Consider the following 20406-nt stretch of genomic DNA (forward strand, 5'->3'; position numbering starts at 1 on the left):
AAATGACTTATTTTAAAATGCAGTAAAAACACCGCATTCCTTTGGCACAGGATGAAGACCAGCTCAGCTCTTCAACCCTGGATCATTGTCTATTGTTCTCCAAACAGTAAACCACTATTTCTCACCAGAGATTGTGGGCTGCAGTTCTGTCCGAGCCCTGGGCTTCACATGAATATGAAGTGAAGGGCTCTGACCCAGAAAGTGGCAGGTAATCTCAAAAAAAAAAAAAAAAAGACAGGTGGGAAGAAAATTAGGCTTCGTGTAATTCTATACTCTTGAAATCTCCTGCAGGTTCTGAGCAGGGTAAAATGGGGTCTCGGAAATGTGGCAGCTGCCTAAGTGGTCTGCTGATTCCGCTTGCACTTTGGAGCATAATTGTGAATATATTATTGTATTTCCCAAATGGGCAAACTTCCTATGCATCCAGCAATAAACTCACCAACTACGTGTGGTATTTTGAAGGAATCTGTTTCTCAGGTATCATGGTAAGTGTGACTTCGGAGACTTGGGGTTGCAGAAGGGGGTGTTTTTACTAAGCATTGTCTTGTTCTTTGCAGAAATAATGAATAATGGAAAAATCACGCGACTAGTCCTGGGTTTGGGATTTGGAAGATGGGTGGGGGTAGAGGGGCAGGTAGTCCATGAAGGTTTGGGAGGGTAGCTTTGTCTCCGGTAAGCTGCCCATTTATGTCACTTCGTCAGTGCAGGAAATTAGTCCTAATGAGTCTGTGGGACACTGGCCTGTCGAAATATTATGTCCTCATGAACTCTGTGTGTGGGTTTCAGCTGTTTAATGTCCAGTGGCAGTGCTCTTTTCCAGAATAGTTTCTATCTGAACTTACAATTTCTCTAGATTGGAGAGGTATCCAGACCTCGTAGAAAAAGCAGAGATTTGGAGATTCAGACAAATTTGTGTTCAAATACAGGCTCTGCCATTTGTGCCATGAGACCTCGAGCAAATTACTCAATGTCTTGGAGCCTCAGGGTCTTCATCTGAAAAATGGGAGTGATGGCATTTACATTGTAGGGTAATTGTGGGGCTTCAATAAAATTCCATGAAGGAAGCCCCGAGGACAGAGGCTGACATGTATTAGGTAGTCAACGAATATTGTGATTATAAATACCTGTTGAAGAATGGGTCAGATCATCATTAAATAGTCTGATATTATAACCCTCATAAATTGGGGTGTTTTTGAAAATGAAATGAAATTATTTACAGTAAGAATCCATGAATGTTTTCCTGATGACTTTGTGCTATTTTAAAACAAGCTGATAATAAATCATGTTGGCAAGTCAGAGGAAAAAACACTTTTCCTGATTATATCATTTCTAAAAACAGCGCTTTGTACACTATAAGCTTACTATACCACCAATGACATAAAAGAAAATGCATTATAATTTATCTCTACATCTTCATGGGTGCTTAATTATTATAATTTTTGAATAACTATAATGAAAAGCAGTTTTCATTTAGTTACTATTTTGCATATGAAGTGAGTCAACTTTAAGGTATTGATACCCAACGCTGTCCAAGTTGCTTTGTGATAGGTAGGTACGTAATGAATGTTTGGTGATTGTACTAGAAGTGAATGCAAACTTTTGGAGAAGATTTTGATATGTTTTATTAAGATCCATGAAAATGCTTATGTCTTTTGACTCAGTAATCCTAAACCTGAGAATTCATTCTGAGGAAATAATCCATAATAAGGAAAGAGATGCATACGTAGATATTTATAATAGTAAGAAATATTTATTTATAATAGTAAGTAATTAGTGGAAGCCCCCAGCATAGAATTGGCCAAAAAAATTGTGGTACATTCACTTCCTATGGTGATGAAAATGATAATTATGAAGATGTAATAACATGGAAAATGCATATTATTTTGTGTTAAGCAAAAAAGAAAAGATACAAAAAATCGTGAATAAGTTACGATTACAACTATGCGAAATATACACATGTGGTAATACCCTGGGAGTAAATACATAAAAACATATAAGGGTGGTGACATTTGGGGTAATGTTCCTCCATTATGCTTGAGCCCTGTATTCCAGTTATAATTTTACAATGAAAAAAGAAATCAGTTTCTCTTTCAACACGAGTGATGCCTGTGTTTCTCTTTTGACACAGGACTCCAGGGTCTAGGTCTAATTATTTCTATTAATATTGTAATGAAGCCATCACTGTACCTGGTGTACTGTGCCTTCTCCCTCAGTATGTCACTGTAATCAACAGAAGGGTTGCAAGGCATTAATAAGATTAAATAAGAATCTACTAAAATCTGTGATAACTAACGGCGTTTAAAGGAGGAGAATATAAGACTCTTTGGCTTATATTCTGTGTAAAATTTAAAACTTAGAAAAGAACCAGTTCTCTATTTTCCATTGTCAAGGAATTCTTGAAAAACATGATTGTTCCTGCATCAAATCTTTATAGGAGAAAGAAGAGGAATATAGATAAATAAGTAGACAAACGAAAGCTGAAGGAATTTGGAAACTGGAAATGTTGACTATATACAGCAAAATAACAATGAATTCAGCTTCAAGATTCAGTCCTGAATATCGGGAGTCAAGGATAGGTAGAGAATTTGTCAGAAGCAATTCACGGTCCATACCTGCCCAAACCGGGAACTATAACATTAAAGAAATCCACATTCTTTTCAGAACTTGAGCCCTTTGCTTGAGATACAAGAAAGGGAAGTAGAATACATTGAATTCTCCCAGTCTGTTGGCTTGATAGAGACAAAGCACACTTGAAAATTTGAACCTGAGATGATTTGAATGCTTGGGGAAGTCAAACTGACTTTACTTTGAATTAAGACATGTAGTTTCAAAATAACCGTGCCTCTCATCTGCATTCCTAGGGGGCAGTAAATGCAGAGAGGCTGGCAAACAAAGCAAAGTCTGGTGAATGATTTTCCTTTGACCTCTGCCCCTGAGTCCAGTGAGAAATAGGTTTGCTGCACGGGGTGGTATTCCCATGTTCGACCATTTACTGCTTAATCATTAGCTTTTGATGACTAACAACCATACAATAATAGCTAACATTTATCAATCACTGTTTTATAAATCAAGCACTACGTTCAGAATTTTACATACATGACCTCCTAACACCCCAGCGAGGTGAGTCCTCAACACCACTGTACAGGGAAGGGCGGTCAAGCTCACATAGCTAGAAATGGCAGCACGGGATTCGAACCCAGCCCTGCTCTGAATCAGTGTGCTCTGACTATGACTGGTATTCCATTGCTGATATTTCCTCTCTTCCCTACTGCAGATGCTTATAGTAGCAGCAGTCCTTCTTGTATTGGAGAATGAGAGCAACTATAAATGTTGCCAGAGTGAAAACTGCAGCAAAAAATACATGGTAAGAGCAATAGTACTTTGAGGATGGCTGAATGGGCTCTGGCTCTCTTTCCTCACAGAAATGTGAAAATATTGACACTATTGTCCCCCTTCCATGATCCCTCCAATCCAGAGCCCAAGAGTTTACTCAAAAAAAAAAAAAAATTATCTTCCATTTTGTTTACTGTCTTTCCTCCACCTTTGTCCTGCTAATGTTCTTCCAGAAGTTCAGGATTTAAAGATACATGAAATTAGGAAATAATGCTACCTTTTCCTAACTAGGTTTCTGTGAGTTTATTTTTTTTCCCTTTTCAGTTTTATTGAGGACTACTTTACATTCAGTAAATGGCATCCATTAGAATTGTACAATTCCACGAGTTTTGACAACCAAATACACCCAGGCAACCACCATCACAATCAAGACACAGAACATTTCTATCACCCCAGAAAGATTAATCTTTGATCTGCTTTATGTCATTATAGATTAGCTTGTATTCTATGTAAATAGAATCATGCAGAATTTGTCTTTTGTGTCTGGCTTCTGTCACTCAGCATAATGATTAGATTTATCCATGTGTTGGGTATACATGGTGCACATTTTTTTTAAACTGGGGCTTTAAAAATAATTTAAATAGAATCAAGAGAGAATAATACAACCAGATTTTCTAAGCCTGTGCTCAGCAGGCAGGTGCTGGCCTCCTACATTTCCGTCGTTCTCCTTCTCCTCAGGGTCGTCATCTTTTAATCATATTTGCATAGCAGTTTATAGTTTTCTTCACACTTACGCAGTGAATTAGATCGTTGTTACTCATACTTATATGAATTACCTGTGGCTCAAAGATAACGTGTGCGGTATTAACTAAAAGGACTTTCCCGGAGGCCTGGTACGCGTATCTTGCAGCAGTGGCTGCCCATCATGGCCGCCCGCTGCAATCATCTGAGAGCTTGGAGTTGGAATCCCCCCACCCCCCAAGACACCCTGAGCTCATTGGTCCGAGGGGCAACCAGATTTTAATGTGCAGTCGAGATGACATGTCCAGCTTTCTTTGACAGACGCGTTGGAAGACTAAATTAGCTGCTAAATTTAGAACTGTGCTCCTGGTGCAGAAGATTTGAAGAACTGAAAGTTGCTCTGCGCACGTGCATGCGCATGTGCGTTGTGGGTGTATGTATTTTCTTAATCAACTGACTCAGACCTCCCCCAGTAGCTGCCGGTGTTATACTTAGGGGAAAGCTTTCAAAATTGCCTACGTGAAGCGGTAGATTCAGGGAAGCATTAAGCTAGGATACTTAGGGAATCTCTAGAAAACAAACGAAACAAACGTATGTGTCACTCAGTTCATAATCAAAATAAATGTGTTCAATTTGCCTTGACTCACTATGATCATCTCCAGCACAAATGGATGCTGAGACGGTGTGGAGCCTGGACAGGGTCTGATAATCAAATCCAATGAGATGACTGGCGTCTTAATGGGAAGAGCAGGAGGAAGGGAAAGAGGATTCTCTGGGTTCCCTGCTTGGTTCTTTCAAGGTGGGGCTTTAGAATAGGGGTTCCAGCTTATATGCCCCTAGGAGCCAATTACCTGATGGAAATGAAAGAACTGAGCCTGGTAAGCGTTGGAGCAAAATTTCTGTTTAAGGAAGAGAGGTATCTCCTACTCCAGTCCAGCCAATTTAGTTATGACAAAACTGGACAGTGTTTCTCAGTTTTCAATAGAAAGTAGAAATATTGAGCTTTAATGTACAACTTCTCAGTTGTAACATGTTGGCAATTAATTCTCACTTAAATTAGATAAAGCACACCTTCGAGGCTAAATGTGAGTCTGCCCAGGTTTGGAACTGCTAAAGCTCGGCAATGGAAACTGAGGTCATCCAAGATTCACTTTACAGAGCAGAAAAGGTTTTCCCCCAAAATTTCCTTTTCCCTCAACAAAAACACATCGCCATAACTCATACTTTTTTTTTTTACCAACACGCTTCTTTTTATTTCTTGTATACAGAGTTGTTCCCTTATTATTTCTAGTAGTTTTACTTTCTTTTTTTTTTAGCAGTTTAAATTACATATATTAGAATTCTTAACTCTCAGAAACTTTAATTTCTAGTGAAAACCAGGAAGTAAGCAATTGCAGAATGTTATAGATATCAACATCCTGTTGATCAGCAAATTCATGAATATGCTATTTCATAATTTCTAAAGCATACATTTCCATAGTACAATTTTCAGTGTATCTACTAATAGACCCAAATATCTTTAGTTCCTCTTTAATAGAGAGACAAAAGTAGGTAAACTTAGATTCACTAATCTGTGTTGCAGTAATTTATTTTATTTGGAAATGACTTGCATATTCAATGAATTACCATTATGTAATTTCACTTAGTATAACTTATATAACTTTAAATTTAAGTTAACAAAAAGATTTTGGAAGGTATTTTAAAATAAATGTATTTTGTAAAACCTAATCATTGTTGAAAAATTCACTTATAAACTTTTATCACGCATGTATCTAACGCGCTTGCCCTTAACAACTGTGTAGATTACTCATGAAAATTTCATGACACCATAGACAAAGTTAGCCATTATTTTAAGTTATTTTTCTTGTTGACAAATTTTGTGACATATGTATTAGGCAAGCATCAAACATCATAGAAACAAAGCACCCAGAAAGTTAGACATACTTTTTCTTTCTCTCAACTGTTGTGCTTGACATACATTTAGCAATTTATTTTTTAGCGTATGCTTTGTTTTTAGGTTGAATTTATAGTTTTAAATTGTTAAACATCTAGTAGAGATAATATGTTTGCTTGACTAGTAATCCTCGGTAGAAAAAGCTGTCTGACTACGTTATGTTTAATGCTGACAACTCTAAAGATATGCTTGTTGGGTTTTTTTTACCCCAGCAATTTTTTTTTTTAATTTTATTTATTTATTTGAGAGAGAGAGAGAGCTAGCACAGAAGGGGAGGGAGAAGCAGGCTTCCCGCTGAGCAGGGAGCCCAACACAGGGCTTGATTCCAGGACCCTGAGATCATGACCTGAGCTGAAGGCACACGCCTAACCGACTGAGGCACCCAGGCACCCCCCACCTTTTTTTTCCCCAACAATTTTTAAACTATCTTTATTTACCAAAGATTATCCCAGATCGTGTGAACTTAAAAATTTTTTTTTGGATTAGTCTCAGTATTTGAGAATACTTAATTTATATGAGTACTTATTTATCTCTATGTCAATTAGAACAGAACTCTTTTGAGTGATTTTATAAATTATTTTGGTAATACCATCTGAGGAAGAAAAATATTGCCCGTCTGTAACACGCATATATAGATATAAATAAACGTAGAGATGACACAGAGATCTTACAGCCTTTGTTTTTAAATTTTCACCACGTATCAGGTACATTGAAACTCACCAGTTTATAAAAAAGTCCAAATTATGTTTCTGGCCGATGGAACAAGTTACAGCTACCCACTTGGATGGCGAAAGCTTTTTACTAATAGTTGTGGAGAAGACTTTTAAGATTTGTATTTGCCCTTGACAAGTAGTCTTATGAAGGCTGTGGATAGATTTTGGCAAAGGAGTTTTTATAGCAGTTGGCTTTAAAAAAAAAAAAAAAACTCCCAACCTCCTTTTTTTTTCCCTTTTAGTTTCAGGCAATTGTAGGCTGTTTTTTAATTATCTCCTGGAATGTTTACATTTCAAAGAGACAGTAAGAGTCACCTCTAAGAGGAGATAAAGAATGTAGGTTTCCTTTTAGAAGGAATTTGGGGGCATATTTATCTATTATCAAGAGGTCTAGAATAATTACTATTTAATTTTTTCTTCTTTTTCTGAAGCGCAGGGCAGTTCCCTTTCCGTGTCCCCTATCTTTTACAACATCTACAAACATTTTGAAATGAATACGGGAGGCTTGGGGATCAGTAAGGATAGGCAGGTGAGCTTTGAATTGCTTTTAGTGACACATTTCTAGTTCGATGAAGACTAGATTTGTAAGACAAGGGCAATTGTTTTTTAATTCCTCAAAGGATTGGATCACAGCCTGAAAGATCCTGATCAACCCATTCAATTACATTATTTTCAACTTGCTTCTTTATATCAGGGAGAAAATTTCCAACTAAGATGGAAATCAGAAAATTTCTGGGTACTAGATTTACAGTGGTGTGTCTTTGTAATGTTCTCATAATTATTTCACAAAACCTTCCACATGNTTATTTTCAACTTGCTTCTTTATATCAGGGAGAAAATTTCCAACTAAGATGGAAATCAGAAAATTTCTGGGTCCTAGATTTACAGTGGTGTGTCTTTGTAACGTTCTCATAATTATTTCACAAAACCTTCCACATGTTTTTTTTTTTTTTAATTTTATTTATTTATTTGACAGAGATAGAGACAGCCAGCGAGAGAGGGAACACAAGCAGGGGGAGTGGGAGAGGAAGAAGCAGGCCCATAGCAGAAGAGCCTGATGTGGGGCTCGATCCCATAACGCCGGGATCACGCCCTGAGCCGAAGGCAGACGCTTAACCGCTGTGCCACCCAGGCGCCCCCTTCCACATGTTTTCTTTCCCTCTGAGTACAGAGTTCCATTTTAGCTTAGGAGAAAGGCCTTAATTTTAAAAGTTTCTATCAGGACCTGAATATCAACCTTCAATTTGGCCAACTTCTGACCATACAGCCCCTTAAAAAAATTGTTTCAAATACTTAAACCAAATGACTTGAAACCAAAACCAAAACTTAACCATGGATGCAAGAGATGTCTCCAAACGGGGTGCAAAAGATGCAGCCTTCCCAAGAGCCAGAACCACTCCCAAGGTAGCAAAAGAAAGACTTAGACAAGTCCTCCTGAAAGCTGGCGACAGTTGGTAGGATGCTAGCCTAGATTTTTGGGGGCCCACAACCTGACAGTTGGCTGCTTCCAAGAACTGACACCTGCATGCCCTGACAAGCAGAAAGCCAAGCCAAGTTCTCAGAACACAAATAAGAGACAAACAGGAAATCGATAGCTGTCCCCGGGAGAGAAAAGATCAATACCCAATGGATAACTCGAAACCACATTTTAACCAGAGTCACAAACCAAAGAACTAGTTTTTATGCCCCCCTACCAATCTGAATCTGAAAAGGAAAACACTCTTACCACCTTCCCTGGACTAGTCCCCCACAGGCAGAGATCCAAGAAACTGACATGGCAAGAATTCTTCTGTGGCTTTTGTCACAGATCCAGGATCTCTAACTGTAGCTCCTGGACCAAGCAAGGTGTCCCCAGCCAATAATGCCCCATTTTGGGTGCCAGAAACTAGCAGAGGAAAAGTTTTACTCTACCCTTTAAGGGTCCCTGGCTCAGTCTGAAAATTAAATTGATGAAGACAGATTAGCAAGAGAAAGGGATACTCATTTTATTGAATTTTTACGTATCATGGGAGCCCTCATGAGAGAATGAAGAGCTGAAGCAGTGACCAGAGTAGCAAGAAGTAGCCGCGAATGTAAAGAATTGGCAAGAGTGAGGGGTTTGGGCCAGGGGTAGTAAATGTTGAAGAAGTTACTAGGAAGATAAGGTTAATTTAACGAAGTTTGTTTATACAGGTTTCTTGGCCCCAAATTCCCTGTCTCTGCTGATAAGAATGTCTTCCTTCCTCCTTGTACAGAGAGGGTAACTTGCACATGGGAGTTTTATGACCTGTTTCAGAGAAGAAGGGCGAAGGGGCTGGGAGGGGTCAGAGTGACCATCCTGCTTCTGCCATTTTCTCAAACTCCTTCAGTTTAACATATTCAGTATGCTCAGGTACCATATTTTGGGGGGTGACCTGAACCCCATTCACTTGTTTGCTATTCATTCTTCTGTGGGGTCTCATTTTCTGCCAAAATCCTGTGGGTTGTTATCCCTGGAAAACCATTATCAGCCAAATAGAGGCACTTGGAATAATAGATAATATTGTGATTATATTTACACTTTTGAAATTATTTTGACATCCACTGTGTCCTTTAATCTTTGAAACATCCCTGTTATGTGGTACTGTAATCATCGACATCATTTACAGTTTATAGAAAATGAAACTGTGACTCAGACAGGTTCTGATTCCTGCTTCATTTTGAAGCTCAGTTGTGCAATGGTATCCACTCATTAGACTGTAATTTGTATATGTATACAAATATGTGTACTGTGCTATGGTTGCCAATTTCACCAATGGAGGAAGTCTTCATTTATCCTCCCAGTGAACTGCTTAAGAGCTTATTTGGTAAACCAGGAGCTCAATCTTTTCAAAACCCTTCTTCCTTTTTGGAAGAAGGCATTGGTGAATAGGTAAATTTCCTTTGTAAAGTGTAACGAACAGTAATCTGTTAAACAAAAAGAAGTAGCTTGTCTCATCCCATGATGGGCAACATTCTATTAAAATCAATAGGAGAAACAGAATTTGAAAGATCTTTTAATCGTATGTGAAGATGCCAATGAAATAATATCAAATAAGAAAAAAAGCAGAATTGTTCTTTTCTTCTTTGGGTTTTTAAAATATATTTTTCTGATTTTCCATAATGAGCATGTATTAATGTTATAATCAGTAAAATAATGTTGAGTTATTTGCGAGATATATAATGTGAGATCACTTTTGTTCCCCAAATCACAGGTTTGTTGTTCTCAGTTTTTCTGGTCTCCATTTTTGAATTTATTATCAACTAACTTGGCTGTTCTACTCTCACTTGAAAGCAACATTTCTAAAACTAGATTGAATTGTCTCCCAAACCAAACTACCCTTCTTGGCATCCCTATTTCTGTCCTTTCCGTTCATGTCCTCCAGGGCATGTCTTTGTCACCGCAAGTTGAGGTTGTCTCCACATGAAATCCTTATTTTGTGCTCTCTCACTTCTGGCCGGCATGCCATTACTGCCACAGCCATCTTTCAAAATTCATGTGCTCTTTTGGTTCATGTCACTTCCTTGCTCAAAAACCAAGTACGTGGCTTGTTGGAAAAAGAGCTACTCTGGTTCTTTATAAATTCAAAATGAACTTGGTACATTTTGTGCCAGGAAGCAAGGAGGTGTTCAAGGAATGATAAGGATATCTCAAAGGGCAGAGGAATTAACTTGACAGGATGTTCTCACTGGCCATATTTGGATCAAATAAGCATCTGAAAGAATAATAACAGTTATGAATTATAACACATTGAATTAGAAAATCCATGAATCTACAGTAAGAGAGAAAGAGAGAGAGAAGGGAAATGGAAGTTCTTCTGTGAACAGTAGTAAGATTTAAATGCAGAAGAAATGATAGAATGAGATAAGCAGCACCCTGCAACCAGTCATTGTGATAATTGGTGATAATGGATATGAGGACCATCAGTGGATGGCAAATCCATCAGTTGAAATGTCTTTGGGGAGAGGATATCACACAGCCTCAAAGTATTACCTCAACTTATTTACTAACTGCAAAGTAAAAAATATATGTTTATAGACCTGAAGGATACCACCTTAACCAAGAGGTCAAAAGCACCACCAGTAGCAGTGAGAGGCCCCTAATGTTCTCGTGCCCACCAGGTGTTCTTGCCAAAATGTTTAACCCAAGTTCAGGTGTGAGGAAACAATCAGAAAAGCCCAGATAGTGGGGACATTCTATAAGACAACTGGTTTGGATTCTTAAAAAACAATACAATATTCTAAAAAACAAAAAGGCAGTAAGACTAATATAGATCAAAGGAAACTAAGGAGATGTAATCCTGTGCATAAACTCTGATTGGACCCTGTACAAAAAAGTAAAACACAGTTGCAGAGTAATAGGATATCTTTATTTTGGGAAGATATGTGCTGATTTGTTTAGGAGTGAGATAACACAGTATCTACAACCTACTTTCAAGTGGTTAGGCAACAAAAATGTGTAGATAAATAAATACACGTGCATGGATATATACATATACATACACACACAGAGCAAGCAAAAATGATAAAATATCCACGGAAGGTGAGACTAGATAAATAGTATACAAAGATACTATACTATATATTCAACTTTTTGGTAGATTTGAAAAAAAATGCAGTGAAAGGTTATGGGGGGAAAAGCTACTTGCCCTGAAGGGTGAAGTCCGCCCTCCTTGATCCAGCGTTCAAAGCCACCTTCTGCCCCATATACCAAGTTGCACTCACTTTATAATCAACTGGAGGGCTGGGTTGTGTCCCAACCCCGTTTCCCCAGCATTAGCAAACATGTCAATCTGGTCTTCATAAACTTCTCCGTAACGCTCCGTAGGAACCCTCTCTTAGATCACACTAATCTACTTACCCTTACAACTCTGCTTGCACTGAAATGCCTGTGAACACTGCTCGTCCTCTCTGCTCCAAGGAAAACACCCTCCTCCCCATCAATCTCATCCTCACTTGATATGACCCCGTAGGCTTAAAACCTGATATTTCCCCTCATATTCCTGTAAGTGAAGGTATTCATCATCTTCACATGAGAAAAGCCAAGGTCCTAGCTTCTAATTCTTAGAGAATCCACCCAACCTAGAAAATAATGTCTTTAGTAAAGGCAGATTGATCAGTCACACCCCTCACTGCATTAATGTTTGATCATTATTTTGATACCGAAATTCCAGAAGAAAGGAAGAAATGCAGTAAATTAAGCAGTATCCTCTGTGGAATCCCAAACAAAAAGTCGTTTTAAAAACTTATTTTAAAGATCAGGTAGATTTGGATTAAATGTTTCTGTTTCTCTGTGGACATTTACACAGACCGCATGCAGTAAGTTTGGATGAGTAGGGGAAAATACCTATCTGGTCATTTATCCACAATACCCCCTTGTTTCATTCTATGGCGCTGACCCCTCTTCCTCTTCCTTCTTTTTTTTTTTTCCCCTAACATCCTTCTTCTATGTTTAATTTAGACACTGCTGTCGATGATCTTTTCTGCCCTTGGAATTGCTTTCTCTGGATACTGCCTGGTCATATCTGCTCTGGGCCTCGTTCAGGGTCCATACTGCCGCACTCCCGATGGCTGGGAGTACGCCTTTGAAGGCACTGCAGGACGGTAAGGAATAATTCTCCAAATCAAGAGGCTCAGAAAGCCAGAAACACCTGGCTTCATGCTCATGCTCATTTTCCAAGATCACTTTGGTGTTCCACGGGGGTATGTTAGTGCAGAATTTTCCTACTAGCTAAATAATACTCAGACCAATTTCTTCCTACATAGATCTTTGTTTCTCTCTCTCTCTCTCTCTGTCTCTCTCTCTTTTTGCCAGTCTTTTAATGCCATATGCATTCACTATTTTGAGGCTGATGTGGAGATATCCAAATGAAAGGTGTGTTTCTCCCAAACTTCAGAGCAAAGCTTTGTCGTTATTGTGGTCGGGCAAGTGCTGGAGCCTGGGACTTGAATGGTTCTAACAACTCAGTCTTGTTGTGTGGCCAGTTTAGATGTGTGCTCTGTTACAGGTGGGAAGGAGCTTGACTGGGAGAGAATCCCAGTGCCCTTGGATGGTGTGACCCACGCTATACCATCAGGGACAACACAGAGATAGAACCAGGCAGTGTGAGCATTAAAGTGCAGAGTGAGATCGGGGACATGACCAGGTGCAGGGGTTTGTGGGGGAGAGCCAGGAGATGATCGAGTGTGTACTGAAGAAGAGTCTAGGAAGGCAGCCTTACTTAGAGGGCCAGTGGTTCAGTTAGCTGTTGAAGAACCCAATCCTGGATGGCAGAATACCTCACAATGGCATTGTACCTGCCAGCACCTGCAGAGACAGCTCTGGAGGTAGCAGGGCCCAGGCAGAGATGCAGGAGAAACCCATGGAATCTCTCCGGGCTTGTCCTATGCTCAGAATTCTAATGGTATAAATGGAGGGAGTGTCTGTACCACTCCCTAGGGAAGTTATAGTCTCTTCTCAGCTCCCTATGACTGGCTCTGTTGTTCAAGGCCCACGTCTATTTGAAGTCTTACATGCTCACCTAAGCCTGGATTGCAAAACTGCTTCTGTGCCCATGGCCGCCTTTGTCCTGAAGGTTCCACCAAGTGCCACGTGCGGTGAGCAGAGCTCTCTCTCGGGTCGGGAGAACCTAGAAAATGACCTCAGGCATTTCGGAGCACTCCTGCGGAACTTCAGGGGCTCAGGAAAGGGGACCCTAATGAAGAGAGTCCGACTGGGTGCAAAAAATCATTTTTTGTCCCATCATTCCCTGAATGCCCCTGACCCCCAAACCAAAGAAGATTTCCCTTTCAGTGCAAGAATCTCAGACTGTCCACACGCTTCTCCATTACTCTTGAAAGTTACCCCTGATATTTGTATTCACCTGACCCCAGCTACATACAAATGTTTGGAGATCAAACATTGGAAGCCATAAAGGGAAGTTAAATCTCAGGTCTCCTAGAGAAGTTTCCAAGCCTTGGCAAATTCTGGGTGGAACAAGTGTTAACGTTAAAGTTCCACAAATCACTTATGCGTTTGCACATTTAGTCAACAAATATTTCTTGAACATCTACTATGTCCCCAACTTGAATTAGGTGCTGGAGAATCAAAGGTAAATTACACAGTTTCACTTCCCTCCAGGAGCTCACACGGACCTGACGGAATGTTCTGCTAAAAGCGAGGCTGCAGAATAAACATTGCCCTCCTAGCCCAGGCCTTCAATGTTTACCCATCTGGGTTCACGTCTTTCATCTGCTACTTACAAACTGTACGACCGTAAACAGATATCCCCGAGCCTCTGTAAATCATGTCTACCTCATAGAATGGACAATTAAGTGGAAGCAAAGCACAGATTAGATGTAATAAATGTTTAGGATAAGCCAGATTTTATGATTACCATCATTACCGGACATAATCTTTCACGCCTTCATCTGCTGGGTCGTCTGTAAACTCAGCCACTGGCACGGTGACTGCTGGGGATCCTGAATCAGTTCCATTCAATGAGCACTTGTTGACCTTTGCGATGCGACAGGCACTGCCTTTAGGTCTTAGGCTTGGCTATCCAGGGGTGTATAAATCACGGGAGGGCTCTCAGAGTACACAGCTTAGNCAGGCACTGCCTTACGTTAGGCTTGGCTATCCAGGGGTGTATAAATCACGGGAGGGCTCTCAGAGTACACAGCTTAGTGAGGGAACAGAGGCAGATACAGATAAGACAGACTTACGATATAAGGAAGTAAATGCTGTGATAGAGCTCTATATGGAGGTTGTGGAGGGAGGGAGGGAGGATCAGAACTAGCGTCTCCATTCCTTCCAGACCCTGCTAGTGCATTTACTACTCCGGGGTTTACACGAAGAATAAATAAGCACCACGGTCCAGGAGAAGAATCAACACCGTGAAGGTCCTCTTGCTTTCAGGTGTCAGGTGATCTGTGCAGAGCATGTACTGGCAAGTCTAGAGTGAGGCTGAGACTGAGTTCAGAGCGTGAAGGTGTAGGGAATGGGTCTAGGGAAATGGTAACAGGAAATTATATCTGGAGCAGGCTTTACAGGTTCCAAAGCATCCTTACACACCTTTCGCTGAATATTCATAATAACCCCAGGGTTCCATATGTTAAGCCCATTGTCCAAATAAGACTCTAAAGGTCAGACATGTGAAGTCTCTTGGCCGAGATTCTACTGAACCAAGAGTTCCCTACTGAATACTCTTTGCCACTTGAGACCTAAGGGCCTTTAGCAAGATCAAGAAATTCTTGGAGTGCTTCTGAGGGTCCCGGAGTATAGAGCAGGAACTAAAGAAAGGGAGGAAAGAGAGAACTAAAGGAAAAGAATAGGAGAGAAATGGGGCGGGGTGGGGGGCAGGGAGAAGAATGAACAAAGAGGAGAGGGAAGTCATGGAGGTGGTGTCCCCCAAACTGCAGAATTCACCCTGTCCCACCACAGACACCAACGTTCCAGGCCACTTGTCCAGTAGCCTTTTTGCCTTAGCTGCCGTCTCAAAGAAAAAGCATATTGCTATTGACGAGGTATTTGTAAACAACTGTGCCCTATAAATAGTTTTGATTATTTTTGTTTGGAGAATTTTCTGAGAGACCAGTTTTCCATTTTGATTCTGTTGAACAGAGTGTCACCCTTTGGAGAAGCGTAGCTGGGCATGGTGTACCTGGAAGTGAGCAAACGTCAGTTGGGTAGACTCAGTGTGGTTTTAAGATTATCCTGGGACCTTGTTGAAATCTCACAACCCAGTGCTAAATTAGGTTGATGGAACGTTTTGACTTTGCATTAGCACCTCACCACTTAAATCTTAGTGGCAGCAGCACAGTACTGTTCTAAAGCAGGGGTCCTCACAATGTGGACTCCAAACCAGCCGCAGCAGCAACACGGGGAACTTAGAGATGCAAACTCTCAAGCCTCATCCAGACCTTCTGAATCAGAAAATTGCAGGGGTGGGGGGGTGTCTTTGCAATCTGCATTTTCACAAGCCCTCCAGATAATCCTGACATATGCTTGTTGAGAACTACTGTCCGAAAAGGCTTGGTGACAGAATCCAGGAGTTTCTTTTTCTTTTCTTTTCTTTTTTTTTTAAACAAATAGTGCTTATAAGAGATTTATTTTTTTTTAAGATTTTATTTATTTATTTATTTATTTGACAGAGAGAGAGTGAGAGCAGAAACAGGGAGCAGCACAGGGAGAGGGAGAAGGAGACTCCCTACTAAGCAGAAAGCCCAATGTGGGGCTCGGTCCCATGACTCTGGGATCATGACCTGAGTCGAAGGCAGACGTTTAACCGACTGAGCCATCCAGGTGCCCCGAGTCTACGAATTTCTTTTTTTGTTAAAGATTTATTTATTTATTTATTTATTTGACAGAGACAGAGACAGCCAGCGAGAGAGGGAACACAAGCAGGGGGAGTGGGAGAGGAAGAAGCAGGCTCCTAACAGAAGAGCCTGATGTGGGGCTTGATCCCATAACGCTGGGATCATGCCCTGAGCCGAAGGCAGACGCTCAACCGCTGTGCCACCCAGGCGCCCCAATGAATTTCTAGCAGCATTTCCCTTTGTTACTTTGCCACATGTGTGATTTTTATATCCAGCACAAGCTCAGCCTTATCCCCGACAGCCCAGGCTACCTTCTGGACTTTTAGGGAATGAGCAGTCTTTACCTTTCTTGGTATTGATATGTGCTGCTTTTTCTTACTAGCGAACTGTTCAGTATGTGTCTTGTCTTCTAACTGAATTAAAATCATCTCTGAGGAGGCACCATGTTTAAAATAAGCATAGGCCAATGCTTTCTGCATGCTATATACTCAATATATGTATCCAAATGATTTTTCTAAATGCTTTAATTCACATTTAATAATATTATGTATTTCAATCACATATATTAATTTCCCAAACATACAGACATCTCTAACCTTCTTACTTGGACCAAGTATTTAGGCTTGGCCACACGTCTTGTTGACTGTCTCCGTCCTCTCTCTCAGTTTCCTTACAGATTCCAGCATATGGACCAAGTGCCTGGAACCTGCGCATGTTGTGGAGTGGAACATCATTTTATTTTCCATTCTCATAGCTCTCAGTGGGCTTCAAGTGATTGTTTGCCTCATCAGGGTAGTCGCTCAGTTATCCAAGATACTCTGTGGAACTTATTCGGTCATCATCCAGGTAATAGCTCAGCAGTAATACCTGCATCTCCTCCATTTTACCCCCCACTGCCCATGATTCAATGACTCTTGTTGAAAGGTTTTTAGCCTCCCATCTTTTTCTTTCATCAAGCTCTAGTAGCTCATTTTTTTTCAATATTCCAATGTGTGTTGGCTTGCCTATGTGGATCGAGTCAATGGAATAATTATAAAATCTGCATTCAGTCCTGAATGGTGAAAACAGCACAAGTGTGTTTTTGAGCCACAGTGCAGTGTTTTGTGTGGAAATAACTCAAAGCACAAAGAATTCTTACTGTTTATTGAGAATTTCCCTGTTCATAAGATAACAGAAGGCTCACATTATCCCATTGAAATAATTTCTCTTCTGGATGCTGCTACAGTAACCTAATAATCATTTCTTTACTGTATCATTAGTAATTGGTTTTAAAGTAGAGAAATCTGTTTTTATCCCTTCAAAATTGTTTTTGCTTCATCTGCTAAAATACTGATGTAAACTTAGTTATGATTGAAATTGCTAAAACTACCCAGCAAGTCCAGAGTGAAGAGAAACCATGAGCGAGTTATCTTGTGTCTTATTTAACAACAAATAATGTATACTCTTCCTAGTAGTTTCAAGTAGGTATTTTCCTAATTCATCATGTTTTGAATATAAATTTATATTTATATATATAACTATAAATTTAAGTTGCTCCCTGGATCATGGATCATTAATCAAGACAAATTTATTAACTTTATTTACTTTCTTTTTCTTTTTTTATAGCCTGGAATCATTTGAATGACAACAAGAATATTTTCCATTATCAAGAAATGCCATCTATCTGTCTTATATCTACTGTATAGACCTTAAGGCAATATTCAAATGATGGTGATTTCTCCATTTGGTGTTTTTTTGAGTCTGCTTATAAAATTTGTAGTCCTCACGAAAGTGCAAACTATGTCACCGTTCCATTTGGAATTTTTTCTAAGGAATATGTGCCAGATCTTCAGAAATGTCCATACTCTTTGGTGAAACAAATCCATTTCCAATAATCTGTACTATGGAAATAAATAAGAATATAACATAAAACTTCACGCAAATACAAATAATACAATATTATTTAGAATTCTAGAAAATTAGAAGTACCCCAAAGTCTAACTTAAGGGGAAGGATTAAATCAAGGGTAGTACATTAGTCGTAATATTATATAGTCATTACAAATTATATTTTAAAGATTATGAATACTGTTAATTAAAAAAGCAGATTACAAATTTATGTTTACAGTAAAAACATATCGATCTAAGACAAACACCAAATAATCAAAATTTAGAAGAAAAACTCAATCTAGAAGAATTTACAGAAAAATGTCAACTGTCATTCATCTGGATGATAGGTGACCCTTTATACTTTTCTCTATTTCCCAAGTTTTCTTTATCATGTTTTATAATTAAAACACATTTTAAAACTCATTTTTACTCTTAAAAATGTTTGCTTTTACCCAACCTTTAAAGATATATGCTTTTTCCACGTTTTCCCACCTTGAGCATCTGTAAACATCATAAAATAATACTTCAATCAGTATTCAATAAGGAAAGTATTGAGATAGAAAAGACAAAAAAGTGATATAAATTTATATAATCCAGCTGAGCATTTAGCTTTATTTTCTTACTCCTGATGATGAGTGTGATGGGCTACAAGAAGTAACCTTGAAATAAATGAGCAGTTGAGAACATGCTCAAGGGGTTAAAGAAAGTGAACATTGACCAGTTGATACCTATGTCATAGGGAGTTACCACTACTTGTATTTATAGAAAAAAAATTTTTAGTAAAGCATTTAGAAACTTTCTATCTATACCCAATACTTATCATGACCTCCTTGAGAACAGCAGCTATGTTATATATTTTCCCATCCTCCATAGGACATAGCACAAAGTGGGCATAGTAGACACCCAATGTTGGATGTTCATGCCAAGCCCGTCTGCCTTTCATGGCTACTCTGCTGAACTCCTGTCTTCATCAGAGGCCCACCGGGGCCATAACACTTCTGTCACTTCCCTGTTGGTCTCCTCCAAGAACACTGTCAACAATGCTCTGTCAATACCTGCTCTGTGCCAAAGCTGTGCAACAGCCTGGGGGAAGAGGGAAAATGCTCCTCTCCTTCTACAGGGAAGGGCCCTGACTGTAGCCTTTGCTGGTGTAAGTATCTTGAAAGAAAGCCACGTTGTAATCAGATGACCTCCATGTCTGGACCCAGCCAGAAGAATTGGGATGGACACGCAAGCCATGGGCAGCCTATTGTTGCCCTATTAGCTTTGACTTAGCCAAGAGAGAAACACCATCCAAATAAGATTAGTGGTCGGGGCGCCTGGGTGGCACAGCTGTTAAGCGTCTGCCTTCGGCTCAGGGCGTGATCCCGGCGTTATGGGATCAAGCCCCACATCAGGGCTCCTCTGCTATGAGCCTGCTTCTTCCTCTCCCACTCGCCCTGCTGTGTTCCCTCTCTCGCTGGCTGTCTCTATCTCTGTCAGATAAATAAATAAAATCTTAAAAAAAAAAAACCAAATAAGATTAGTGGTCATTCTTGCTTGAGAATTTGAACTCAAGGAGGCTAGGAATGAAGTAACCCAATCATTGCTGTCAGGAAAATAATTAAAGCACGAGAAAGAACGCCAACATACAGAGAGTATCTGATTATTCCACCAAGTCCATAAACTTCTCATATCTGTCACCCACTTTTCTTAGTTCTCCTAATAACTCCTTAACCCTCTGGTAAGCACACTTCTGGCAGGTCAACCCCACCAGTTTGTCTGACACATTCAGGCTGTCTCAACCCTTTTTCAATTCAATATGGCGCCATACCTTGAGTGGACCATTAAGTAGATGTCAGCTGAACAACTCCACCTCAGAATTGGAAACATTGTCTAAAAACAGGGTTGCAGCCAAATGCAGTACAGTATATGCATAAGTAAATTAAATATTAACACAGCCACCCCACATGTTTTATTTAAAGAACATTTGCTAATGATGTAGTTTTAAGGAAAAAAGCTGGATACAAATCTATATGTGCACTGTGAGCCCAAATTTTTAAATAACCATATGATTACATGTAGACATGTGCAAACCTTCAGATACAGATAAAAAAAGACTGGAATAATACCTAAATGTTAATAGTTAATAATTATCCCCTAATGGTGGGATTGTGACTTATGCTTCTTTTCTCTACATTGCTCTATATTTTCAAATTTTCATTTGAAAATGTGTTACTTGAATAATGAGAAAAAATAAATACCATTTATAAAAGAAGTAGTCTCTCATCCTTTCTGTAAAACCCACTTACGGAGCTTAAAATAGAAAAGCGCTAAACATGAGGATAAGTGTGTGATAGCCTTTTTTCTTGTTTGTTTGTTTTTTTTTTATTTTCTCATTCTCAGAGAGTCTGAATATTGCTAGCTAATTCTAATTGAGAATGGATTCTATTTTATGGGTTTATGTTTTTATATTTGCTATTTCTCTCTCATTTCCCTTGCTTCTATCTTATTGTAATTTTCC

General features: G+C 39.5%; 1 protein-coding gene across 2 annotated transcripts; it reads left to right on the plus strand.

The window, feature by feature from the left end:
• The first annotated feature begins 39 nt into the window (after positions 1-39).
• Positions 40-20125, plus strand: TM4SF18 (transmembrane 4 L six family member 18). 2 transcript variants are annotated; one of them, XM_002927040.4, is made up of 6 exons: positions 44-208; positions 292-485; positions 3275-3364; positions 12200-12342; positions 16701-16881; positions 17641-20122. In XM_002927040.4, exons 2-6 carry the CDS (start codon positions 309-311, stop codon positions 17653-17655), a joined length of 606 nt encoding a protein of 201 aa, XP_002927086.2. In that variant the 5' UTR covers positions 44-208; positions 292-308; the 3' UTR covers positions 17656-20122. The 2 variants fall into 2 exon arrangements, with proteins under 2 accessions (XP_034517730.1, XP_002927086.2); XM_034661839.1 differs by lacking the exon at positions 3275-3364 and having other exon boundaries at positions 40-208; positions 17641-20125.
• The last annotated feature ends 281 nt before the right edge of the window (positions 20126-20406 follow it).

Source organism: Ailuropoda melanoleuca, chromosome 6, assembly GCF_002007445.2.
Source record: "Ailuropoda melanoleuca isolate Jingjing chromosome 6, ASM200744v2, whole genome shotgun sequence".
Lineage (NCBI taxonomy): Eukaryota > Metazoa > Chordata > Mammalia > Carnivora > Ursidae > Ailuropoda > Ailuropoda melanoleuca.

Bases quoted from the DNA above. Each gene is read 5' to 3' on its own strand.
- TM4SF18 (XM_002927040.4), top strand. From the start codon at position 309: ATGGGGTCTCGGAAATGTGGCAGCTGCCTAAGTGGTCTGCTGATTCCG. The intron at 486-3,274 runs GTAAGTGTGACT...TCCCTACTGCAG, and splicing joins TCTGTTTCTCAGGTATCATG to ATGCTTATAGTAGCAGCAGT. The intron at 3,365-12,199 runs GTAAGAGCAATA...TGTTTAATTTAG, and splicing joins ACTGCAGCAAAAAATACATG to ACACTGCTGTCGATGATCTT.